Source organism: Coloeus monedula, assembly GCF_965178545.1.
Source record: "Coloeus monedula genome assembly, chromosome: 3".
Taxonomy (NCBI): Eukaryota; Metazoa; Chordata; class Aves; order Passeriformes; family Corvidae; genus Coloeus; species Coloeus monedula.
The window spans coordinates 93,398,447-93,425,946 of record NC_138783.1 but is presented as its reverse complement, the minus strand read 5'-3'; the positions used below and the strand labels follow the sequence as shown (position 1 = coordinate 93,425,946).

Here is a 27,500-nt window from a genome sequence, read left to right as displayed (position 1 = left end):
CAGTTATTTTGGGATCTGGGTAACTTTCACCATGATGGTGTAACTGTGATAATTCTAAACACCAACAGACACCAATACTGTGGTTTCATCTCAGTCAGAGGCATTCCTCCGACTGTCAGGATTTTAGAAGCGTTCGGCTACAGTTACTGGTTGTACTGAACATATTCTTGTCTTGGCATCAAGGAATTGATTAAATTAAGTGCATGTTCTTGCAGGTTCCAAGGGGAAAAACGTCCATCTGCAAATGTGTGGAGGAGAAGACACTCCAGTTATTTAAGTGTAGGTGTTTAGGACCGTTTTATAAGCTCAGGTTATTGAAGATATCTGTGGAGGGTAGGCAGATAAAACACAATTTATGGGAGACCTATGTTCTCTGATTTCTAACTGGGTGTGGCAGGGGCAGGGCATCTGGAGACAAAAACTTGTGTTTTCTGGGAATTGAGTCAGACCTATAGATTGCTTGCATTTTTTTGCCTGTGTTTTTTCCTTTTTGATAATATTTGCTCTCTAAAAGAACAGCAAAAGGGTCTCTCATCCAAGTATTCTCAGCATCCTGAATCTAACTGAAAGGAAGGAGTGCTGCCCTTGTGTATGTTTCCTAACTCATAGCTGTTCTCTCAACAGTCTTTAAAAGAATGGCGTCATATAAAGGAAAGTCTTTTTTCCCCAAAAGCCTCAAGTTGTTCTCTGTCAAGACACAAAGTATTTTGTTTGGTTACTGTCATGGTAACTATGTAAAAGATATAGTGTTAGGCCCAGTAGTGATCAGTAAATTAAGCTTTTTAGTTCTTGAATCTGAAACATCCAAAGAGAAATGAAACATCATAACTTTATCAGGGACCTTCGTGAAATATTTTCACACCATATCAAACCATATGAGCATATTTTGTCATTTTACTTCTGAAACCTAGTAATTTCAGAAGCTGTCAGTGCAAGTTGATGAGAGGCCCAAACTGAAATAGGGGGAAAAGTCATATGTTTTAATTCTGATAGGAAAAGTGCTTTTTGGGAAACATGAACAGGAAGCTTGGCTAGAGTGATTGGCTGCTCATCTTTCTTCCAGCTCTTTTTTTTTTTTCCCGTTTCCACAGTTACTGTAATTTTTTGAAAACCATAAACAGACTTCTTCCTATGTTTATAAAAGGGCTTATAAAGTTAAGATTCATTGTGCTTCACATCTAATTTGTTTGTTTGTTGTAGATAGTATAGCTATGCTTTCAAGGTATTGTGCTTCCTTTCTGAAGCACGAAGTTCTAAGCCTTTTTGGCTTTGAAATGTTTCCTAGAGTTTCTCAAAGTAAATTCTTTCTCATATTTTCTGGATCAGAACCTTGGGGCAAGTCTACTGTTTAATGGATTAGAAAACGCAATTGGTGGATATTTTGTTTGGTTGTTGTTTTTCTTGCCCACTTATCTGGTGAAAATTGGCACAACAGAAAGCAATCTTTAAATATCTTCATAAAGTCTATATTGCTTTTGCAATTCACTGCTAAAATGTTTAGTGTCAAAAGAAGCATATATTTATGTCAAATGTTTTTTCTGCTCAAAGGCCTGGCCAACACTTTATCTGTGTGTTGTAAAATTCAACAGGAAGAAATGGAATATGTTGAACTCTTAGCAGCAGAAAAACACCAGGTTGAAGCCCTTAAGAACATGCAGCACCAAAACAAAAGCCTGTCGATGCTTGATGAAATTCTGGAAGATGTCAGGAAGGCAGCTGATAGATTGGAAGAGGAAATAGAAGAGCATGCCTTTGATGACAACAAATCTGTAAGTGATGCTTTACACTCAGTCATTTCATTGGAGTGCATTTATTTATAGTTGGTGTTTGCAGTGTGTGTTTCTCTTGTCTTATATAGCTGTTAGGATTTTAGTGATTGGTAAAGAGTGAGCAAACAGGAGTAATTGTTCCTTTTTGCTAGTGATTTCTGTGGTTTTGATTTGAAAGTCCTCCCTGCAGCAGCCACTTTAACAAGAGACAAGTGTAGTCCATCTCACTGATACAGCCCATGAGAGATATGGCATCTCTGCGGTGGTGGGGACTGTGATGGTTGGACTTGGCAGGATATGGAGTTACCGTGTTAAGCATTGTCTCCACTTTTTCATTTTCTTGAGAAAGTTATGGGAGAGCAAGAATCCTTGCAGTTGGTTTTCACGGTCTGGGAAAAGATATATTGTTCAAAGGAAAGACCTGAAATGTGTTTGTGGTGTTACTTTCTTCACATCTGTCTTCCTCTGCTTTTTGTGCCTTGGCCTACCTGCACTGATCCTTGTTTAATGTTGCATGATGGGACAGTATCCTTCAGGTAAGGCTGTGTGTTTCTAGAGCCAGCAATGTGTGAGTTTATTCTGTGTCCGATTTTGCCATCCTCAAACAGATTGGCCCTGTTTGCATAAACATGGATTACAGTTTATTTGGCTTCTGCTCTTGGGAGGTTTTTGTTGATTTCCAGGTTGACTCCCGAGGTGAGCATAGCTCTTTGAGTTCTACTGAGGAGGCAAGACCAGTTTCTCTATGGCAGAGAGCCAAGCCGTGCGTTGTTTTGTTTGTTTGGGTTTTTTTTTTTTTTTGTAGTAGTAGTGCTCGAATCGAGAGAAAGCGACAGCAGCTTTTTAATTTCGTGTGCGGCGGATGAGAGCGGGTGTGCCCCGCGGGAGTCGCACCTGGCAGCGCCCGCGGCGGGCGGGGCCGGGCCGGCGGCAGCGCCCTCTCCTGTTCCGCCGGGGGAGAGCGGCCCTGTCGGGAGCCGGGGCGGGCGCTCTCCTGCGGCGCCTGGGAACGGGCAGAACGCCCGGCGTCTCCTTGCTTTTCTGCTTGTAGCTCCATCCATGAAAGAAAAGGAATCATGAAATGCAACCTGGAGGACTGCGTATTTCTCCGTCATTGCAGGGAACATTCTTTTAAACTAAAACAGTGGGATTTTAGAATAGAGGAGCTTTAATACAGTAATCCGTATTCTGATAAAGATACACAAGCTTCTATTAAAATATAGCCAAATGGAGAAGTGTAGCAGGTAAAAATTAAAAAAAAAATCTGCACTACAACCTGTGTTCAAGAATTGCTGTTTTGAGAAAGAAAATCGTGAAAATAACTAGATAGAAATAGTTCTTATAGTCTCTCCATCAAATTTACAGGATAGCGACCTTTTCTTGACATGGAATGCAGTCTTTAGTTCAGATTTTCGTGACTCAATATCACTTTGTAATCTCCAAGTAGTTTTGTTCAAGGTGATAAGATGTTACTTTTAAAGACATCACGTTTTGAATAAGAGATTGAAAGACTTCTAGAGAAGAAACCTGCACTATTTTTAGTCTCTGTCAACAAGTTCTGTAGAAACTTCAAGTACAGCTAATAGTCTTTCCCTTTTTGTTATATGCTTAATTGACTCGCCTTTTTTTGTTTCCTTGATTATTTGTTTTCTTTTTCTTAAAGGTTAGAGGTGTAAACTTTGAAGCAGTTTTAAGGGTGGAAGAAGATGAAGCCAGCTCCAAAAGAAATGCTTCAAAAAGAGAAGTAGAAGATGACTTAGGTCTTAGTATGCTTATTGATTCCCAGAACAATCAGTATATCCTTACTAAACCCAGAGATTCAACCATTCCTCGTGCTGATCATCATTTCATAAAGGTAATAATTTTAGAGACATTCTTGTCCTTCACTTTTGGGTTTAGTCCCCCTAGTTCGCATGTCAGTACTACTTGGTTGGAGTGAGTATAGTTTCAGCATTTGTCTCTCTGAAGTTATCCCAGCATTCATGACTCCCCTATCTATGATGATGATTCGGCCATGTGTTCCCTGCTCTTAGGATTGTCTTCACAAGACTGATCATGAAGCCACATGAATTCTCTCTGGTTTTATTCAGCTTATCTTGTTTCACCTTCGGGGCACTGTCCCTTCTCTCAGACTGCCAAGTTTTAAAGCTACTGCTTAATAAGCCACTTGCATGTTGTCAATAGAGAGAATTTATCTGTTTGTGCCTTGTGATGAAAAAAGGGAGACTGGAAATACATAGATGTGGTAGAGTTTTGATTGTACTTGTGCTTCATGTAGAATAGCTGGATTGGGATTTTTGTTTTAATTATAAAACCCCAAAACAGTTCTGTTTCACCATCTTGTTTTAATGCAAGGTGTCATTCCACTCAGGAAATTGCCTGCTTTCTGTAATATATTTAAAATGTTTATGAGTTGATTAAAAGTCCCGCAGTTACTTAAGGTCAGTACCTCATCTGCTTCATCTGAAAAACTGCTGTGCTTACTACCTGCAACAGCACTGAGGTTAATTTACACAAGTTTTGTTTTCCTTTCACAGGAAGTAGTCTACATTTAATTTTACAGTGCTATTTATCTTTTGAAAGATAATAGTCTTCAATTTCATCCCAAATTTGTGTGTCCTTTATACTAATGCCTTTGTAAATCTTACGTATTTAGGATATTGTGACAATAGGAATGTTGTCTTTGCCATGTGGCTGGCTGTGCACAACAATAGGATTGCCAACCATGTTTGGATATATCATCTGTGGAGTACTCTTAGGACCCTCAGGACTAAATAGTATCAAGGTAAGCATGCAAGTTACTTCTTGACTGATTTAATTTGTTGAAGTCTTCAAAAGTAGTTTTAAAAGAATATGGTGTTGCCAACCTCAAATGTATTTTGAAAAAAAAGATATCCCCAAACCTGAACCTTTGCAAGAGGAGGCCTTCAAATTTTATGTCTTTGAATCATTTTGTTTTCAATCTTTTTTTCTCCTGTAAAATTATGACAACTGTTGAAAGTGAAAACCAAAGGTTGTGTGTTGTGGAAGTTTTATGTCAGGTTTTTTTGTTTGTTTCTTTCTTTCTTTTTGACTTTAATCATAAAGCATCACGATTTACAGCTAAATTATTTTAATGACAGAAAATATACAGAACCTTGCAAAAAGTCAGTGTTGACAGTGGAGGAAGCATTTAAAACAAATAGTTCCCCAAGTAACATAGCTTGGCTTTCTAGAGAGTTATTTTGCACCTCTGTAGTGCTTTCATCCACCCTAGTCCCCCTATTCCTTTCCCAGTACCCTGCCCACATTCCTGAAGTCTTTTGAACCTTTTTAGCTCCGTCACGTGTACCCTGATTACTGACTCCTGTGAAACCTTGAGCTGTGGTTGGCTGGACATATTTTGATTAGTGCTCTGGTGTGCTTTAACAGATTGTTTAGCCAGCAGGCAAAACAGAACACGTTAGGGCTGCATGGTAATGTCTGGTTAAGTTGCACGTGTCTATTGCATTGATATCCGTGAAACCACTTGGAACTGTCTTTGCAACATCTGCTCTTACATGGGCTTCTGTTGGAAATGACTGTTGGGCTCAAAAGTAAGTAGGGATTAGTAGAAATTCTAGGATTTTGTTGATCTTGTATTAGAAGAGATTAAATAATCTCAACCTCTGCATTGTACATAATTTCTGGGTGGAGAATGTCTGGAAAGTTTCACCACTTAGACTGAGAATCAAGTTTGTAAGCTTGGCATTAGAAAGAGACCCAACAACAAATTTTCAGAGACTTACATTGCAGAAGATGATGTGGTCAGAACAGATAGAAAAGTTTCTTTAGGACAGTTTAAGTGAGTTGCCTTTTTCTTGTGGAGCTGTGATTAAACATTATTCATCTGGATAATACTCATGTTGACTGGGTCTCTTGTGCTTGATCTCTTCTGCATTTCCTAAAAAAGTTGGATGTCCAAGGAACTGAGAAGGCCGGCAGATTCTAATCTGGCAGAAAAGATAGTTTCTGTCCCCACTTCTGTAATTGATGATAAACCTTTTCTTCTACTCTGCCCTGTAAGTACATAGAAAAGATATACTAGGTTTTTAAAATAGAATAGGCTATTTCAGTCATAGTGTTCACTGTTCATGTTCCCTGCCTGAACACTTCTGGGCTAACCAAAAGGTAAAGCATATTGTTAAGGGCATTGTCCAAATGCCTCTTAAACACTGACAGGCTTGGGGCATCAATCAGCTCTTTAAGAAGCCTGTTCCAGGATTTGACCACCCTCCCAGTAAAGAAATGCTTCCTAGTGTCCTGTCTGAACCTTTCCTGGGGCAGCTTTGAACCATTCCCATGCATCCTGTCGGTGCATACCAGTGAGAAAAGCTCAGCACCTCCCTCTTCACTTCCCCTCCTCAGGAAGCTGTGGAGAATGATGAGGTTGCCCCTCATCCTGCTTTTTTCCAAGCTAGGCAAACCCAGAGTCCTTAGCTGTTCCTCACAGGACATTCCTTCCAGCCTTTCCACCAGCTTTGTCCTCTTCTGGATGCATTCAAGGACCTTCAAGTCCTTCTCAAATGCTGGGACCCAGTGTTCCAGGTGAGGCCACACCAGCACTGAATACAGTGGGATAATTTTGAGTGACTGGTGATGTTCTGTTTGATGCACCCCAGGGCGGGGTTTGCCCTTTGGGCTGCCAGAGCTCTCTGCTGACTCATGCTGAGCCTGCTGTCTACCAGCACGCCCAGATCCCTTTCTGCAGAGCTGCTCTTCAGACACTCCTCTCCTGATCCATACTTGTGCCTGCATTACCCCATCCTAGGTGGATCAGAATCCAGCATTTTGTGTTGTTAAATGATTTCCTCCCATTAATCATTGCCTAAATGTTCGAGTGTACCCACATCCCTTTGCAAGGCATCTTGTCCCTCGAAAGAGTCAAAGGCACCTCCTGGTCTGGTATCACCAGCAAACTTGCTAGTGGTGCATTCAACTGCTCCAATATATATGATAGAATTGTCCTGAGAACTGAACCCTGAGGGTACACCAGTTTCCAGCCAGAAGTATCCCCATTTTTCTGTAGTGATTAGGAAGACAGACACTTTTCTTGCTGTTGGACCCTTCTGTCTGAAGCACAAAGGCTGGTAGTTGTGCTGGTCTGAGAGATGGATGTGTGGAGCCTGTAGGATGGCGAGCAGGACAGCAACCACAGTCTAGCAGAAAGGTTATACCAATAGATCAAGAAAATAACTAGCGAGAAGTAGCTTCTGGAATGCAAGCCTTGGGGATTTAATAGGACCTGTATAAAACATAACTTACTTTTTTTCAACCAGCAAGTAAGCTTACTGTTAAGGAAACTTCCCCGTCTGACCATTGATGAAAGTCTCTGGCCTCTCAGTGTGCATTCACCTTCGTGGCCTTGGTTATCCCAAAGGCTGACACTTCACTGACACTTGTTGCAGGCTCCCACTGAGAGTTCAATCTCCATCTCAATCTGCAGCTTGCCAGCCAAGCTACCTGGACCAGATGTATTCCTCAGCACTTACGAAGATCAATGCACATGTGCACGTTGGGTGACCAGGACTCTCCAACCAAATTATCACCTAATATCAGCCAGGTGATGAGAAAAATAATTGCGCCCTAAAGGTGCTATGGGAACTTCTGATGTCCTATGAGCAGCAAGTGAGCTACCTGTGGAAACATAATGAGAATCCATTTGTTTTGTAGTGTATTTATAATTTTGTATTCTACGTAGACTGCTGTGCACTGATTTTTTTTCTTTTTTTCTTTTTTTCTAAGTCTATTGTACAGGTGGAGACATTAGGAGAGTTTGGTGTATTCTTCACTCTCTTTCTAGTTGGTCTGGAATTTTCTCCTGAAAGATTAAGAAAGGTATTTTTGTATAATATCTCTGCGTTAAAGGATTTAATCGCTAATTACTGAAACTGCAGGTTTTAGTTATATTTTAGATTTTTACACACTCCCTATAACACAGTGGTGTAACTTTGTACATTTTTGAAAAGACAAATGTGACATTTGCTTCTGCACTTTGTGAAGAATAGAATGCATTATTTATTCAGTGTCTCAAAAAAAAACTACGTTTACTCCTTATTGTAGTAAAAGAGTTTGATTACTAGAAAAATCTCTCACAGTTTGACAATCCATCTCTGCCTTATTTTAACATGCAGTAATGTGCAGTTGCTGTTATGGAGTGTCAGTGATGTTTGCCATTCCTGTTATGAAGAAATCAGAAATTTTAAGTCCTGCATACTGAACTGATAATACATACTCTACTGGCTAATAAACTGATCAAGCAAGTATGTTAACGCAATCTGGAATATTAAATGACGTGGCCATCAGAATTCAACAAAAACTACAAGTTTCTTTTGGTCTTAATTTAAAAAAAAAAGTTATAAACCAGCTAGAATTTTAATACTGGAAAATATGGCTACAAAATATATGAAGACTATATGTAAAGAACTGCTTACTTGCAGTGAAAAACATTGTAACTTAGCAATGCGAAAAGTCATTAAAACATGTTTTCTTCCCAAGGTATGGAAAATATCTTTGCAAGGACCTTGCTACATGACAGTTCTGATGATTGCCTTTGGTTTACTATGGGGGCACTTGCTCCAAATTAGACCAACACAGAGTGTCTTCATTTCCACTTGCTTGTCTTTGTCGAGCACACCACTGGTGTCCAGATTTCTTGCAGGTAGTGTTCGAGGAGATAAAGAAGGTAAATATGACTTTAAATATGGACTACTATAGTATCTAATAAAATTTGATATGAGTTGACTTTGTAATATTATAAGAGAAGCTAGTTAAAAGAGCAAAACAAAACGCACTGTTAAGCCTGGTTTACAAGCAGTCATCCTTGTTTAACACTGACCAGTGTTGTGCGTATTCTTGCTAGGAAGTGTACTTGATTTGTACATAGCCAGTCCTCTTTGGGCAAAGACAGTGTAGTACAACCAGTGCTCTCCATTAAGAACTGACTTTACTGAGGATCTGGAATCCTTGAACTTTTTAAGAGGTTACCAGATTAGCCCATTGCTACCTGTCATCAGGGCAGAAATGCTAATTTAAATAATTCACATCCTTCTTCAGGAAACAGAAACCAGTTCAGATGGTCTTTCATAGCTAACAGCTCTTCAAATAAGTACCTTCAAGAGCCATATTTCTAGCTTCTCAAATACTTCTAAATGTTTCCTTTTGAAAGTTTTGACATCCTGCTTTCTTCCACTTAAATCTCCCTCATACAAATTGTGTTAAAGTACTCCTCACCCTCTAGAATATTCATTCTAATGCCAGAATTCAGAGTGTATGTTTTACACATGCTGGCTCATACATGTGTCTTCAGAATAAAGCCTGTAGAGAAGTTTCACTAAATGCATAACTAGTGCTTAACTGCTAAGCAAAGTCTATGTTTTTACTGTGTAACAGAAGTTTCATATGAATATTTTGTTTGTATTTTAATATGTCTTTATAGATACATTTTAATATACCTACTAGTGGGGAAAAAAAAAATCCCTAGACTTCTTTGAATGACCTTCAACCCATTAAGAGCTATACTGGGCTTCCATTGGATTGAGCCTTTTCTAGATTTCTGAGAATTTGCAAGCATTCATGGTTTCTGATGACTGTTTCCATGACCACTTTGCTGGTGTACAGGGGACATTGACTACAGCAGCGTACTGCTTGGCATGTTGGTGATGCAGGATGTGCAGCTTGGTTTATTTATAGCTGTCATGCCTACACTTATTCAAGCAGGAGTGAGCACATATTCCAGGTAAAAAAATTATTGTATGGATCTTCCCCTTATCCCTTGCAATTACTATGTAGATTACCAATATGAATGTGAGAGCACTACAGTTAATGTGTGTTCCCTGGAAAATAGGCACTCTGGTGGATTTCCTTTATTGTTCTACTTGTCATGAAGTAGAAACTTGTAGTAGTCATACAAAAGTAGTTGTATGAAAATAATCTCTTTGCTATAGCTGCTTTCGTCCTGTGTGGTAATTAAAATTTGCAGTGGAAAGTTTGTTATTTTAAAAAAACAAGAATGAATTTCTTCATTTACTTTATTCTGTCTGGGCATGTTTTTGTCAAAGACTAAGTGATAGTATTATTGTGCCTGATGTCTTACCTTGGAGATCAGTCAACAAAAATCTTTCTGAGTCAATGTGGAAGTAAATTCTATGCTGTAAAAGAGGTTTCTGGACTAAATCTGAAGATTTAGTCTTAATTTTGTTTGCTAACGTATCTAAATACCTTCCTGTAGCTACTCAGTTTTGAACATTTATGGAATTAGATCTTTTCATTTATGGGGAACTGGTTGGGAAGTATGAGAGCACTTGAAAGAAACTTTTTGTTTGTTCTTCTCTTCCAGCATTTTCAAGGAAATTCTGAGAATATTGATACTGATTGGCCAAATTCTGTTTTCTCTGGCTGCTGTTTTTCTTCTCTGTCTTGTTATAAAGACTTATCTCATAGGACCGTATTACCGCAAGTTGCACACAGAAAGCAAAGGGAATAAAGAAATCCTCATTCTAGGAATAACTGCATTCACCTTCCTTATGTTAACGGTAATCTTTTAAATTAATAAAACATTTTTATGCATGTGGTAGTTTACTTCATCAATATCACAAAAGCCATCACACTTACTGTTATTGCATATACATGTGCCTCTTAATTATTTGGTTTAAAATGTTTTAAAACAACCCCCAAATGTGCAGATTCCTGCATTATAGCACAGATGAGTAGGAAGAGATACAATTTGAATGTGAATCAGCTGAAATTCTGCTGTTAGCTTTTAATACAAACAGTTTAGGAATCATGATCTGAGTTCTAATTGTGGGCTACTTCATGTATTGAAAATAATTTAGGATGGGTTTTGAGATACTGATGTCTGATTGTGACATTTGCTCACAGCTTTCTTCTCAATAACAAATTCTCAACATGGTTTTTATTATAAAATAATTTTCTTTTTGTGTGGGAGACACATTTTGGGATGAAGTTAGGAAAGGAGAGAAGTGCCTTAAGGGTCATAGATTTTGATTAACCCTATTGGGTGTGGTTCATTTTTCCCTGAATATTCCTTATTTGTTTCTATCTCACATTTCAGCCCTCTGAAAAACTATACTGCTGGAGAGCAGAATGTGACAGTTGCTTGATAATGTTGTGGGTTTGACATTCCATTATCCTGAGTGTGCAGACTGTTACATCCTCTAAGAATAATTAAACCCAAAAGTTCCTGTGCCTGTTTTCTAGGGGTACTTGCTTAGTTACTGCAGCCCAACAAGGGAAAGCTGACCTTCTTCGGGAAGAAGGTTGAAAAATAGTTAGTGAGACCATAGCTTTACAGTTAGTGCCTTCTGTTGTACAAGTTAAAAATGCCGTTGCTCTAAACAGGTATTCATATTTCAAATGTGTCCTCTAATAAAAGAAACAAAACTACTTTCTCCTTTTTACTGTCTAACAAGCAAACATTACACTTGTAAAACAACTTTAATGAAAACCAGCAAACAAACCACAGAAGTTGTGTAAAATATTATGGTATCTAGAAGCAGTTTTACTTTTTAATTAAAATCATGGCCTACATAGAATTTGGCTTACTGTACCCAAATTGCATTTCAAATATACAAGGAGATTGTCTACATGACTTTACACAATACGTATGTGTACACAAATATGGAGGGGAGAATATGTTTGAGTTCGTTGGATTTATACTGCAAAACCAGAAGGCTTCTTCAGCATTTTCAAAATTCTTTCTTTTTGAAGTTGATAAATGATTTATCGAAGGGCATGGTACAAAGGATACTACAGGTAACTTCAGTGAACCAGTTGAGGTGCTTGATATTCACTGACACTGATAGATTTGTTATAGTTTGAACACACAAATTTAAAAAAAGTAAAAAAGCATTTGCTTGTTGAGTTGTACAAGTTAACAAACAAATCTTCTGGAAAACCAGTCTTAATTGGTGTAGATGCTGTACTATGTCAGGAATACAAACAGGATGGGTGATCACAATCTAAGCTGAAAAAAATGTTGCATGTCTTTGGAAAGGTGAGATTAAGGTTTTTGGGTGCCAGGTAGGAAAACAATTAAACTGTCATGGATTCTGCAAAGATCTTTCTCATTGGAAAGCCAAGTCTAAATATTGAAGGAGGTTGTATAATTAATCTGCAAACACAGACTTCTCTGTACTGGTGTAATTCTAAAAAAGCTTTTGAATTTGTAGAGGAGCACTAAGAGAGCACCTATTTTAGTGTCCTTAACCAACGACAGCTCTGTGGCTCCATTTAGAAAATTTGAGATATGTTTGTAAATATTTTAACTCACTATCTAGCATTGTGAGTTACTCCGCAGGACACATCCTTTCCAATACACAAAGAAGAGAGTAGGAATGATATGGTCTTCCTGCCTCATGCATATAGTTACTTATTATGTGCTTCAGTGTTGGCTGTGCTTCTGGTGTCCAGCTAAGCTTATCCTGTATTTGGATTAATGTGTAACACCAGGACATGTAATGCTCATCATATATAAACTTAATTTATTTTACTTGGTTCCTGTGTTTGAAAAATCTCAGATGATTAATTAAACAAGAGTTGCCATTTCCTTGTCAGTAAGTGCAAATTCTGTATGAGAAAACAAGAGGGAAGATGAGACAGAAGAGGTTCCTATACTGCAGTGTGAGTAAGGAATTTTCTTGTAAGGATTATTCTGTCAGTTGAGGAGATTTTGTGTATGGTCATGACTTTTGAGCATTTCTGAGCTTGGTTCACTTGAATAACATTGCAACTTGTTAAACCTGAAACAGATATTTTAGTAAGACTTGGAGTTTAAGATACCCTTTCTGTTCCCAGTAGTCTCAGAAATAATTGAACTTCCCCTCCCTTTTATCCTTCAACTGGTTAGGCAGATCGGGGCTGGGAGGTGGGGATTGTGTCAAGTGCCAATCCTGTAACAGTATAGATGACACTGAGACAGTTGTGCATCTTTGAATCATGTACCTTGTCTTCAGTAACAAAGGTTCAGTAGATCATTATTGCACTTTCAGCAACTCCTTTTCAAGCTTTGAGTTACGCATATTGTGGTTGGTTTGTTTGTTTGTTTTTGTTGGTGAACTGTTCTCCTGAATTGCAACATAAGGAACAAATCTAACTTACAGTTTTAAACATGGCCATTCAGGATCAATGGCCAAACTTGTAGTTGTAAGTCGAGATACTTACTGGGATCAGCTGAAGAATATGTCAGCCTGAGCATTCACTGGTGTAGTGTTGCTTTTTCATGTTCTGTATGTACGGAAACATTACAAGGAAAATTGTTTTAAATGCTGTCCTGATAATGAAGTGCTGTATTGGACACCTGCAGGACAACTGTGGTCAGTTTTATTGTGTTTTGAAACTGAAGTTGCTGAATGTTATTAGGGAAATGGAAAAACATAAAACCGGATCTGACAAGAAGGACAGCAGTTACATTTGCATGTTTATAGGACTGTGCATACACATCGGGGAAAAATGGCTTCTGGTTTCACTGCCTGCTGGTTGACCCAGGATGGTGACAGCAAACGGAGGGAAATTGCCAGTTTGCTTTACATACTGAAAATACAGTGATGTTATTGCAGTATTTTACATATGAATAGGTACAGGGGGTTTTCTGCAATTTCTTATGAGTATCATTACTAGTACTGCAATATCATTCTTAGCTTCATGTACTTTTCAATGGTTTATAACCTGCTTATGAACTCTTTCCTATCAATTAAAAGAAGATTAAGGAAGAACTTTAATTTCAAATATTCTAGTTAATTATTTCGTAAAATACAGTTGAGATAGAGGTTTTTACAAGGTTCACTAAAAATTGTTTCCATTTCCATTACGGCTTTACTTTCTTGAAATGCAAGCTTAAAATTCACCTCTTTACTCTTGAGCAGATTTAAATTACTAACGCCTGAAATTCTAATACCTTTATTTCCACCAAAATTTTATTTAATTTTACTGGTTTACCATATTCATTAAGCTTCTATGATGATTAAAGAGAGGCAAGAAGATAGACACCATTAGAGAATATAAGCAAAACAACTGCTGAACAGATGGTTGAGATTCGCACAGAACATGTTATAGCAGTAATGTTTATTTCTTTATTTATTGACGTGGTAGAACATTTGAACATAAAAATCCAATATTCTAGTGAAAGCAAAGCAATCCTTTCTGAATTAGAGTAAAAAGGGATCTTTGAATACAACTGAAAACTAAGTTGTACTGAGGAAAACATATAAACTGACAAAATTTTTCACATAATTTTGACTGAAAAAGCTTTCTGTAGTGTAAGAGTTGGGAAGAGGACAGTGCAAAGCCCAGGGATTAGTAATTGCTAAAGCCCTGTTTGGTAAAGGCGGAACATTAGAAGTGATGCAAGCAGAGAGGGAATACTAAACGCTCAATACTTTCCAGGCTTTGCTTATGTAAGAAATTCTGCTCTGAATGCCTTCCTGCCAGTAAAACAAGTCCTCTAGTATGTGTGTGCACATGTGCCCTTACATTATATATAATAAACCCTGATTCTACAGTTTTAGCTGAGGAAATGTGTCCACTTGTAGGTAATACTATGGGACAGCCAGAGACAAAGCTGGGAATTGTAAAAGGAATGTATGTATAAAGCTACATATAAAAGTTGGACTTGATGACCTTAAAGGTCTTTTCCAACCTCGTTGATTCTGTAAATCTGAAGAACAAACTGGAGCAGGGGAGAGAGTGTTAAAATTATGTAAATTTGGGGTTTTTTCTTGCTCTCTGATACACTTTACACTTTTCTGTATGTCGAGTGACCTATAGATTTTGTAGACCTGAAGTTGTGTGGTACCCAGAGACTAGACAAGAAATAGCAAAATCTGCCTATTTTTTTACCAGGCTCTTGAGCTCATACTTGGCTTCCTATAGACTGAAGGAATGTAATTCAGTTTTTATGCTGTGGGACCAAATTCCCAGTTAGACATGCTGTTTGCTCCAGTTATGTCTGATGCTTTCTGAATAAACATGTTTCATTCACACTCAAATTGCTCCTTGCTTGAAGATTGATTCTCACAACAGTGCAGTATCGTGCAATTCTGGTACAAGATATGCTGCATCTCATATGGTAACCTAATCCTGTCCAAGGGAATGCTTAAAATACTAGCTATAAAAGTTTTAATGTAGAACTGTGTTGCAGCTGATAACACTTAAGTGCGGGAAGATTATAGCTGAGTAGTAAAAATAATTCCAACTTTACTTGAATAGGCTATATTGGATCTTAATCATCCACAAGAGGCTGTGACTTTTGAAACAACTAATGTATGATTGAGAAGAACTTAAATGTTTCCTATTCATATCTGTTTCCTTTATTTTATTCATCTCTTGGTGATTTTTAAATCCTTTATGTATATATTGCCTTCTTCCCTCTTAAAATTTCAAATTGTTCTGAAAAGCACTGAAATTCCTTTTGTTTTAAAATGAGAATAACATTATTTTGTTTGCTTTGCATGATCAGCAACTAATATTAGTTGACAGAACCAATTTGTTACCTTAAGTATCTTGCAATAAATTAAAGTGTTATTACACATGCAGGTATGTGATAAGCATTCAGACATTAATACTTCAATACACAAAAGTCTTGGGATTATTTTTAGATGGCATTTTATGCATAGCGTGGAGACTTGTTTATTGTGTCTTTTGCACTCCTCCATTAGTTTCACGTCACCTGAGTTTTTGTTTCATATCTTACAGTATAGCACTGTTCAAGATATGATGAATGGTGTCCATAAATGTACTATAGTGTATTCTTGCTTAATCTAAATTAGAATGAAAATTAAGTCATTGGTTTTAAATGTTCTATTAATATTAATAGCATTGTCCTTTCTCAGCAGGATGACCATCTGCAGCTGCATGATTTTGAAGTATTTTAAAACATACTTTATACCATACCATACATGAGAATTGCTGCTTGCTTTTTTTTAATGTTCCAGGCATTGCCTTAAGCAGTTGGCTTTGTGTTTTGTTTAGTCTCTTTACATGTGTTTCATCTCATCTTCTAGTACCACACTAAAATATTAAAAAACAATGAAGCAGTCTGAATTCTTTCAAGCAGACATTGTGCTTCATTTTAGCAGTTTACTTCACACACTTATATGAATCCCTGTTCAGTAAAGCACACAGGTACGTTTGAACCAAATTTACAGTAATTAAATGTAATTTATGCCAGAGACTTCTGCTAGATTGAGACTCTTCTCCCAAATACAAGCTTAGATTTTCATTTTTTCCCTCTTGTTTGACAGCTGGAAAATACCCTGTTCTTACTGCTTTATTTCACAGCCTCCATGTATTATGTAATCCCAACTCCAAAGATGTTATAGTCTCTCTTGGACATGTGAAATCAGATGCTGTCCTTAAGAGCAACACAAAGCATTACAATGTAGATTAAGAAATTAAATTTTCTTTTTGTGGGAAAGGAGGTAACAGAAAGGGAGAAACTAGTTTTGTGAGTCTTCTGTATAAATACAATACTGTACAACACTGAAATATGTACACTGAATTCTGTTTGTTGTTGAACTTGCATAAAGACATACTAATTTCCTGCGTTCCGTATAATGTAAAGTTCTATAGTTTCACTGTGAAATGGTATATAAAGTCACTCAGCAATAGATTCTCTGTTATTCCTTAACAGATCACAGAGCTGTTGGATGTTTCAATGGAGCTGGGATGCTTCTTAGCTGGAGCTCTGATCTCTTCTCAGGGTCACATGGTTACTGAGGAGATTATGTGCTGTATTGAACCAATACGTGACTTTCTTGCCATCATTTTCTTTGCATCTATAGGTAACTTCCAAGAAAACTTACTTTAAAATATATTATATTTATATATAATATTAAATAATGTTATATCTATACTATATAAAATATATATAATGTATAAAAACATTGCTTACAGTGTGGGTGAGGAGAAAAAAATGTTGTCTATAATGTGAGGGGAGGAGATAGATTGTACTTTGTTAAAATACTACGCTGTTAGCTGACCACAGTATTGGTTTGCCTTTGCTGCTACTTTTAAATGTAACATTCAGTTTCAGAAGTCATTTCCATGTTGTACTCCCAAGTCTTGTTTTAGTGTCAGTTTTTCAATGTTAATTCTGAAATGATCCTATTTAAAACACATAACTAAAAATTTTAAGACAAAAAGGCCTTGGTTTGGGCATTGGTTTGCTGGGTTTTTTTTGAATGTTCTTCTGTCTTCCCAGCAGCTGTATTTGTAATTTTTACTAAAATTGTATTACTATTTTGAGTCAAATGGTAGAGTAGATTTCAAATTTTTGTGACTTGGTTTTCTATAGAAGCAGAACATCATAATACCATAATTTTTTATAGCTTGTTTCTTTAGAAGGTTAATTGGGAGGGGGTGATCTGTATGTTCTCAATGCAGGGAAAAAATAATTGAAAGAGGATTTATCTCAGACACTACTTGAATGCCAACTGAAATGCAGCATTGATGCATAAGATGAGAGAGTAACTCATTATGCTTGATATCCAAAAGGAGTTAACTCAGAATACTTAGAGTAAATCAGTAACTTCCTTTTGATCTGCTACGCTCTCTAGCTGTCTGTGCATGTCCCAATACACTTCGTCTAAGGGAAACTGGAAGCGTTACTGAAGTGCTTGGCATCAGTGGGTGAGGAGACAGGCCCTGTGAAAGTACTTGCCTCTCCCTGTGGATTGTATAGGAGATGCATGTCCTGCAATGCTGGGAACATCGCAGTGTCTAAGAGGAGGTTTGGATGTGGCCCGGTGCACAAATCCAACTTTCTTCAACCCATGTTTACTCAGAAAGTCTTAGGGTTTGGGCTTGGGTATTTTCAACACCACCCTTGGTTTTTCTTCTGGTAGGATTTTAAGTTTTTTATTGTTCTTTTTATCTCCATGTATTTATTCAGATAACAGTAAAGTCCCACCATCAGCATAATTTTAATGTTTTTCCATATATACCTGTGTGATACTCATTGTTTCGTAACAGAAGCTAAACTGGTGGCTGTCAAAACAGAAAGGAAATAGCTATGCTTGCCAGTCTTAATTTTATTTTAATATTTTTTTAATCCAGTCCATGCTAATAGCTTCTGGTGATGAGTCAGATTACTTAGTAATAGATATGTTTATTTGCATAACTTATTTTTTAATAATGGGAGGAAAGTGGTGGGCTGTGATGAAACTTGGGCCTATATAACTGACAAGCTTGGATGAGTAATGCTCACAGATGTAAGTTGTTTATGTGTTTCAGTAAAGATGGTGATGGAGTGGATAGTGTTATCAGGGATACAAAGCATGACAAGTGATTATAAGCCCAAAGTTAATTTTACAAGGGACTGAACAAAAATACTGTCCTACGCTCTTGTGGCTGCATAAATTAAGACTAGAGATAAGACTTCGCTAGAGTACAAGAAAATAGCAAGACCTCAGTTGGCATGCTAGCAGCACTCTATACTGCCTACACTGTACTCTAAGGAAATTATTTTAGTAATTCTGCTACAGAATTATATGAAAAAAATTCTTTTTAACAGTTGTTGCCATTATAATTGCAAGAAGGGAAGAAAAGAAAATTTCCTAACAAGTTGGTGTGATTTTACAGAATATGGGTATTATTCCTGCCTCAGAAGAAAATTATCTAAAAAATCAGAAGAGCTATGTTAGAGGCCTCTGGCAAAATGTGACAATGCTTGCTTGTTAAAAAAAACCAAACACAAAAAACCCAACAAAAACCCCTCCAAAATCAACAAAGAAAGAAGACCCAAAACCCTAAAAACCCCCCACCCTCAAACAAAATCCCCTTCCTCCCCAAATAAAAATTAGCCCCCCTCCCCCTTTCAGTTACTTTTAAATTTTGTGCTTAACAGGAAATTCTGTGGGGTTGCACAGAGGTAGGTTTTAAAAGGAGTGAATGTGATGTTGCAAAGAAAACCTGAGTAGAATAAAAAGTAGTCCTGAATTTTTCTTCTTAGTAGACTTCTTTTTAAAGACTTCTTGCTTGCTTCCTACTTGCATATGTACACATGCAAATTATATCTATCTATAAATGGATAGAGATTTACTATGTGAAATTACGTAAGAGCCACAGGGAAAGGTTCTTCCCCCTGCCTAACAAGAAGGTTTGTTTGTTACTATATGCAGCAATCATATTATAGAGAGCAGTTATATAGAGAAACACTTGAGATCCTGAGGAACACCACTGCAGTGGTATCATTTCTGGTCCCTGTAGAATAAAGGCACAAATGGAAAAACTATCATAATTGAAAAGTGACTGTAAGTATGTCATTTGGAAAAGTTCATTCCTATTTTGCTTGTCTTAAAAGCCTGCTTTTCTGTTCTCACTACAGAAATCCTTCTGGTGCCTAAAAGCTGAACTGAATAGTACTTTTCATGTAATATCCATAGCAGTGGACCTGCCCTAAGCTTGACCTATGCAATGGTACTGCTTTCAAATTTGCGCTTGGGTGCATTTGTGGGAATAATGCACCTTTGCAGTTAGGCATTAACAGCTGCACTTTATTAAGCTCAATCTGTACATTCATTTAGGCCTCTGGATGTTCTTCAGGGTTCCTGGCGCTCTTCATGCCACCTGCTGAGGTTAGAAAATTCCTGTTAGTCTCTGTCCTCACTAGGATTTTTGAGGGAATATCTTGACCAGTCCCTTAGAGCCACATTTGGGCACTTTCCTCCTCATTTTTGTTTTGGTCCCTAGTACACAGATCTTTACCCATACATCATTTGATTTTGTTTTGATTACTTTTTAGAAAGATGGAAGGCATCTTTGAGTAGACTGTTTGACTGTTTTGAAAAAGCTCCAATTTTTTTAGTGTACATGTGGAGTATGGAGTTTGAAACTGGTCATCAGGACCCTCTCTGCCACTGGTGAGGTGACAGATTATTTCCACTGACAAGTTGTGTGTTCTCAGTTGGCTGTACAGATGTACCCACCTGCCAGGTTCCATGCTTCCCTTCTGGGTAACTCCTGTGGTCTGTGTTGGACCTTGAATACAAGATGCTGAAAACCCTTTAACAGCTCAGTCCTTTGCTACGGAAGATGGGTGATGCTGACACTGACAGCACCATCACTGTCCAGAACAAACATGCACACGAGGATTGTCCAATGAGCCTCTTAACATTTCTGTTGAATCTGAGAAAAATCAAAGGAAGGTCCCAACTGGAATTCATTAGGTGGCATGCATCGCTTTCTCTTTATCCATGCAGCTCTACTGCTTTGTTTTCCTGCGTGGAACACAATGAAACTTGAAGGTTTTATGCCCTCAGAACTTAAAATCAAAAGGACTTTACCCTTTGCAGAGATACGAAGTAAACTGGCTTTCTGCTCTGCTCCTTAATGATCTGGCCAGGGCTGTAGCATTTATTGCATTTGCTGGCTATGATCTTCGGTTCATTAGGACTCTTAGTAGACACAGCATCTCAATGCATAGCTAACATGATTTTTCTGAGTGATGTCCTGTCTTGAGGATGTGTCAGAATTAATTCTACTGGCTCCAGTTTGACCCATAGAGTTCTGATTTTTGCACTCGTTTGCCATCAAGGATCTCCAAGATTGCTTTTTTTGATGTTGGATCTAACCAGGATATGGTCAAGATGTTTGGATATTCACATGCTGTTCGGAAGCTGTCCAGCAGATCAGTAGAATCTGTCTAATCGAGGAAAGAGGGAGTACTTTTTAAGAAAAATGTACTTATAAAAAGAATGTGCAAAGTCTTGCCTGTAATTGTCCACAGAATATATACCAACTTATATGAGTGAACTGTGCTTTTTGGCTTGACATCGATGCACCCCAAGGCCTCTGTTCCAGCTCTTTGTGAACACTGCTTAGAGCTGAAGTCTGGTAGCTTATGGTCAGCTCTGTAAAAGTGTACCTAAGTGTTACCCTAGCTATTGACTGCTGGCCAGTGTGACGTGCTGATGACGCTGCTGACGTTTTCGAGTTATTTGAAGTGTTTCTTACATGTTAGAGAATGATTTCAAAATTACTCCTGAACTTAGTTGAAATCTGATCAAAGCCATTGCAATAACTGGCCATATTCATACACCTTCTGCCTATGAATTTAATCTTTCTGATGGTGCTTGTGTTGTCAGGAAGGTTTCATGTGCTTGTATAGGAGTCTGATATGACTTCTGGCCTTACCCTGGGTTTTCATCTAGGACTGGGGCAAAGGTCTATACTGACCATAAAATCACTTACAATGGGATTTATTTCCTTCAAAAAAAGTCTGGTTTCTAGGATGTTGATTTGTCTGCTCGGAATAGTGTATGTGACAGGTTTAGGATTGTTTTCACCTTGCAGACACTCGCCTCCAAAGGATTGGTACAGAAATCAGCTGTGGTTTGTGCTTTAGCTCTTTGGAATATAGCAATAATCTCCACATTGGGCAGCAGTTCAAATGGACTTCAGACTGCCTGTGTGCTCCAGAACTGAACGTGTAGTGCCACCAGTAGTGATGAGAGCACTAGGTTTTATTTATAGCCTACCGTGGAAACCTTCAGTTCTAGATGTGGCAGAGTTGGCCCTCTTATCAAACATGCCATTGCTACAGGCTGTATTTCTCTAATTGCTTTTCATGTATTTTCTGAGATCGGCCTAAAGGTGAAGGAGCACTGTGTACGTGATATACAGTGAAAATACAGAGGAGCTACTTGCCCTTCCACGTGCATCTGTGTATATATGTGGATTTCTTTTTTTTTGGTGTGGTGTTCATCTCTTATTCTGCCATCTCTCCTCTTACTTTGCCAGTCTTTTGCATTTCTGCTTCAGTAGTTGGAAGGAAATGGAGAAATAAAACAGGGTGTTTGCGTGCTGACTGGGTGGTACTTGGGTAAAGATCCCTGGTGTATTTGAAGAACATTTCCATCAGCAATTGAATGTGCATACAGACAAAACATTGTGAAGTTACTCTAGGTCTGGAAGCGACCTTATACTGTAGGTCTTGGTCCTCTACAGTTTGTCTGGCTCTACACTATAGGGAGGGAAAATTAATGAAACCTGTCCCACATTAAAATAAGAAGTTATTTACAGCATTGATTTACATGCCTTATGCTTTAGAAAGCTAAATTCCTGTCCTTCATCAGAAATAACTGGATTGGAGAAATGCCAACTATTATGAATTTGTTGAGAACACCACCACTATTTTGATTTCACCTTTTAGAAATTTTTATGAAAAAGGAACGAGCTTCCAAAGATCCACAGTTATGTTTGCCTGCACAAGTTCCTCATACTTCGGGAGATAAAAATGGACTTAGTTGTAAGATTATTCCTTGGTGACTCTAGGACTTCTCCAACAAATACTTCTTTTTCTTATGTTTAATATTAACAGGATTTAATTTTATGTTTCTGCAGTCTTTGTAGTTCTTGTTACCTTTCTTCATATAATTACCAAGTTAGAATGACCAAATATTGCAAAAAACCAAAAAAGCCAATCCACTCCAACAAAAGAAACCCCACCAACATCAAAGCAATGGGTTTTTCTGTAATTCCTTGATTGTTAGACCGTGCTCAGGGGTTTATAGCCTTACCTGATTCCAGTCTAAGTGACTTTTCAAGTTCAGGTGTCTTTCAGTGTTTGGAAGTGAGGGTCATAGAATGATGCAGTTTGGATTTCTGTTGTAGCTATAGTCAAATATATGTAGTCAGTATGCAAATACTGAGTTACATGTTCCTTCCACTGTGATAGTCCATTACCATATTGCACAAAAAAAGTTAAATGACTAGCAAAATATTACAGTGACTGTGCAGAACAATGGAATTATTTTCCTGTGGGATTTTTATAGCTTTCATTAGATGTGTGTTTCAGTTCAGATTTTGTATTGTTGGCTGGTGTGGAGGACTGAAAGCTTTAGAAATTAAAAGTGTTTGTCCATCAGTCATATGCAACTTAATTCATTTGGGAATATTTCTTGTGCTGAACCTCCCCAAAGGAAAAAAGGGCTGGATATTGCAGGAAATGCTTTTGTGATCAAGTAGGTAGTTAGGGCTTTTGTGATCAAGTGGTTGGTAGGTAAGTTAAGGCTTTCTGTTTGATTGGTTTTGAGACTATAGTCTTTCAATTAAATATATTATTAACCGAGAAAATTACCATAGTAAGATATTGGCCTCAAACTGTGCAATATTGTTTTCTTTCCTTCTAGGACTTCATGTTTTTCCCACATTTGTAATATATGAACTCACAGTCTTGCTATTCCTTACATTGTCTGTCGTCATAATGAAGGTATTTTCTTTTACGCTTTTAAAAAATATTTTAATCTTCAATAATCTAAGTAATCTTTGTGCTGCATGGGCTAAAGAAAATTCTATGCAAGAGCTGAATATCTGATTTAACAGAGAATACTACTGTAAATCTGTATTTGGAGGAATCTTACTGATTAGAATACAGTTGATACAATATTCTTCAGGTATTTAAAAAGAAAATTATTTAATGTTAAAAGTAAGTTACACATGGCAAAGCATCTATTTCTCTGTCTTGGGATTTGTGACAGTTATCAAGTGTTTTTATTATAGTAAAGAAGATGCTACTTTTTAATGTGCAATGTACATTGTCTGTTTTGACATTAATACAGAAGACACACTTGGAAGTCCATTATTTTATGTTACGTCCAAAATTATTGTATTTGATGCTATGTATCTTACAGAGATAGTACTGTTTTATTTACTGCACTTCTTTTATCTAATCAAACAAACAAAGCAAGCCCACAATAACTCAAAAAACCCTGTTTTGAAAGTTTGTCTTGGCAGTGCTTGTCCTTTCTTTGATTCTTCCAAAGACCAGCCAGTATATCAAGTGGATTGTCTCAGCAGGACTGGCCCAAGTCAGTGAATTCTCTTTTGTTCTGGGAAGTAGAGCACGCAGAGCAGGGATCATATCTCGGGAGGTAAGCTGTTCTGTGGTTATTAACTTCATTTTTTGCACCTGAATAACTTACACTGTAATACAAAATCCCAGTATTTGAAATACCAAAGCACTCCAATTTTGTGGCACCTCTCAACTGTAAAAAAGTAGAATCAACCCATACAAATGGATACTTCTGTGTCCTTGACAGGGTTCTTAGTGCTGGTTTTTACTTGTTTCATACTGTACTTTAATATTTTAAATAGCTTAGTTATAAATGCTTTACCTTACCTTCTCTCACTTACAACTTAATTATGTGAGCAGTGAGTTGCAGATAGCACCCAAGCAACACAGACTGAGAGGCCTTTGCTTTTAAAATCTTGATACAGCTATTGAAAGAGGTATAGGAGTATACAATACAGAGAGAATATAGGATTTGAAGAAGGAAATACCAGTAAATAAGAACTAGAGAGCAGATATTGTGAAAATTGCCTTGACATTTAAACAAGCAAATAAACTTGTAATCACTTTAACCTGTAAGGCTTGTTCATTTTAAATCCTCCACAGAAGAAACAACCAATGTTTTCAGTAGTCATGAGAAAAGTCCCCCAGGAAAGAAGCCTTAAACTTAGTTTTATACTGAAGCTGTGAGAATGTTACTTTTTTTTTTTTTTTTTTGAAGATGAAGTCTGATTTACGAAATTAAGTAAATTATGGCTATAGAGATACAACAACTGACCTCACTTTCTAGTACTAGCTGCTTTGTCCTCTGTGCTTCTGCTCACAAAACATGCTCTCCTAGTGCTCCGAGGTTTTCATTATATGAGCAAGTGGACTGCATAGTGTTGGAACCAATTCCAAATAAAGCACATGTCAAAAACTTACACAATGTTTACTTGTAGGTAAAGGTGATTCACTTTCATGTTCACTCTTTCATATAATTAAGAGTTACAAATATTGCATGTTTGCATAGAGTTTCAAGATATCTCTGTGGGATCACAGAACCAGTTTAGGGGCCCACCCACTGAGCTTGGAGGCTTTTAGGCTTTCATTTTTTTTATTCTCACATGATTATCTACTGTGTAGGTTTGTATAGCTGTGAAATTTCCTAAACTCCTTCTTTAAGACCTCAAAACTACTTCCTGCCACTCCTAAGACTGATTCAGACTATGTAGTTAGGATCTTTTTGTTCCAGAAGATGTACAGTATGACTTAAAGGGATTTTTGTTTGCTTTTTTCTGTTGATAAGTGAACTAGCAGTGAACTTTGCCATTCTATCACTAAACCACAATAGTTTAGAGTGGTGGTGGGAGTTTTTTTTATTTTTTTGATTGGTTGGGGGTCTGTTTGGTTTGTGTGTTTGGGGTTTTTTGTTTAGTTTTTAAAATAAAGTGATAATTGGCCTTTGACATTTTAACAAATACTGAATTTTCAAAATTGGTCACTTAACTATACATATAAACAATTGTTTTTCTATAAGTTCATAATGGTGTTTTTGCAATTGTATCTTCACACCAGGTAAACAGGTAATTAGATGATTTGAGCATGCACTTGTTTGCTTTTGTAGCAATATGCAAAGTTGCTTAGGAAGACAGGTGAAGTCTTTTGAAAATATTGTCTAGAAGAGTCTAATCTCCCCAAACTTCTGGTCGCTTCTTTGTACAACCTTGCAACCAAGAGAAGTAATGGCTTTTATTTGCCTTTTGCAGGTCTATCTTCTTATTCTGAGTGTGACTACTCTAAGCCTTTTACTTGCTCCTGCCCTGTGGAGAGCTGCAATTATGAAATGTGTTCCAAGACCTGAAAGACGCTCAAGTACTTGATCAAGTTTTGCACAAATAGAACAATATGTCCTCTTGGAAGGAAAACATCTTCATTGCTCATTATATTTCTATGCACTCAGAAAACGAGACCTGTTGAGTAGTCAGTCCTCTTAACAAGCACTTGGTTATAAGCCTTATACTGACCTTAAAGCAAAACAAAATTCAATACTGAAAGTAATTGCATCATTTGAATTGCACACCTTTTACAAAATTTACTTTAACTCTGACAGATTGGAATCTGCTAGAATATTTTTTTCTGATCCAGTCTGTTATTCAGAGCATAAATTATTTTTTTAAAATATAGCGTCATGCAAACTATGTTGATTATTTTTTTGCCTGAATGTGCCTTTTAATTTTCATCCTGTTAATGATGGTTCATCACCAGATTTTGTTCAAAAAGGGAAAAAAAAAATATATATATTATGGTGCCTATGGTATCTTCTTTCACTAAATGACTTGAGTCATTTTCACATTTCGGATTTTAATATAGCAGTATAAAATTAATTACAAAACAAATTTCTCGTGGTGAATAAAAGAGTGGTCTTCTACACAAAGAAAAGGTTTAACTGTTTAACATCAGTTCCAAGCAGTTAATTACATATTCCAAATCATGCAGCCAGTACTGCATGATATTTTATTCCAAATTTCAGCATATAATATATTTTCTTATAGTGGTATGTTTTGTGTTAGCTCTTGTATTTATTTACATATTTGACAAAAAATTGACAGTAAAAAGGGCGTAACTTATGTTTGCAGACTGACAGTTGTTACCTGTTCTTGTTGCTAACTGCTGCTACAGTAACGGTTTACAGGGGTGTTTTCTTTTCTTTTAAATCAAAAAGAAATTTAATAAAACTGGGAAGTGTAATTTCAATTAGATGTGAAAAATAGCACTTCTGTAACTTTGGAGGTTGGATCTTAGTTGACACTATTCTAGATTTGAAATTATTTTAAGTAAATTGCAGAAAACTAGAAACAACAGACTGGATGTGTATTTGCTGCTCTATGACCCTTTAAGTTACATTTACATTTAATAAATTGTTAGTCTTTTTAAAGTACCATGATATTTTAGAAAACAATGTTTTGAATGTGATCTTAAATGTGTTTTTTCTTTAAAACATTGTATGTAGTGAGATAGGTCTTGTAAAAGCCCATTCTTTAAGTGTCATAGAGTAAGCTTACTCATAGGCTATAGTCTACTCTGTGACAAAGCAATTAAGAATCATCTTGAGGTTTATCTGCTAAAACAAATACTATTTAAGATCCATTAACTCTTCAGATCGGTATTGCAGTGTTACCTGAAATAACATTGATATCCACAAAATGGTTAGAAAAAATGCATGTTATGAGGTTTAAATGCCAATTAAAATGAAAATTGTCCTCCAAGTAGCAAAACAAAGCTTTGGATGGATTTTTGTGCTCTATACCTCTTTCCCCCATAGCAGCCTCAGTTTCTTCTGTGTTTTCTCTGACATCTGCTGGGCTTGTACAAATGAAGCTTGGATTGATCTGGAGCATGTATGTGCTGGTGGGACAGGGTAGAGATCATCATGCTTGAGTTCTTCCTCACTGGATTTGGGGCTTTCCCTCTAGGCACTAATGCTTCATAAAGATTGGAGGAATGTATGGCAATTTCATCTCCCCTCAAATGGTTTCAAAAGTTGTTGCAAAACAGACACATGCAGAGCAAAAAGCTGCCCTATAAATGAATTTTTTCTTTTTACAAAATGAATCCATAACAGAAAAGAAACTCAAAACTTGTTGTCAAATAAATAAAAATTTGTTGGTGAATTTCAGTATTTTTATTCAAAATAGAGGAGCAGTTCAAGTTTTATGGTTCCATTTAACAATCTATCTCAGTCCTTTTACTCTTTTTCAGGTGCCTCACTGAAAATTTTGTTTCTTAACTGTTTTAAGGAGAGAAATCTTACTCTACCTGCTAACCTAGCTCATAGTTTCTGCATGAAATACAGACATCTCTCATGAGTGCTTCCTTTTGGCTTTGAAAGATGCTTATTTCACATGTAGTTTGCTGCCTGTTTCAGG

At 37.1% G+C, this 27,500-nt stretch overlaps 1 protein-coding gene across 2 annotated transcripts in view; it reads left to right on the top strand.

The window, feature by feature from the left end:
• TMCO3 (transmembrane and coiled-coil domains 3) overlaps positions 1–26,853 on the top strand; it is a 33,113-nt gene extending 6,260 nt beyond the window's left edge. Inside the window, exons 3-13 of one of the 2 annotated variants that reach the window (XM_082277940.1) lie at positions 1,590–1,769; positions 3,433–3,624; positions 4,426–4,554; positions 7,545–7,625; positions 8,286–8,472; positions 9,408–9,525; positions 10,126–10,321; positions 16,435–16,585; positions 22,934–23,013; positions 23,525–23,674; positions 25,341–26,853. In XM_082277940.1, the coding sequence (XP_082134066.1) occupies positions 1,590–1,769; positions 3,433–3,624; positions 4,426–4,554; positions 7,545–7,625; positions 8,286–8,472; positions 9,408–9,525; positions 10,126–10,321; positions 16,435–16,585; positions 22,934–23,013; positions 23,525–23,674; positions 25,341–25,454 (1,578 nt within the window). In that variant the 3' untranslated portion in view covers positions 25,455–26,853. Of the gene's footprint in view, positions 1–1,589; positions 1,770–3,432; positions 3,625–4,425; positions 4,555–7,532; positions 7,626–8,285; positions 8,473–9,407; positions 9,526–10,125; positions 10,322–16,434; positions 16,586–22,933; positions 23,014–23,524; positions 23,675–25,340 lie in introns of both variants that reach the window. The other variant, XM_082277939.1, reaches the window with a different exon arrangement.
• The last annotated feature ends 647 nt before the right edge of the window (positions 26,854–27,500 follow it).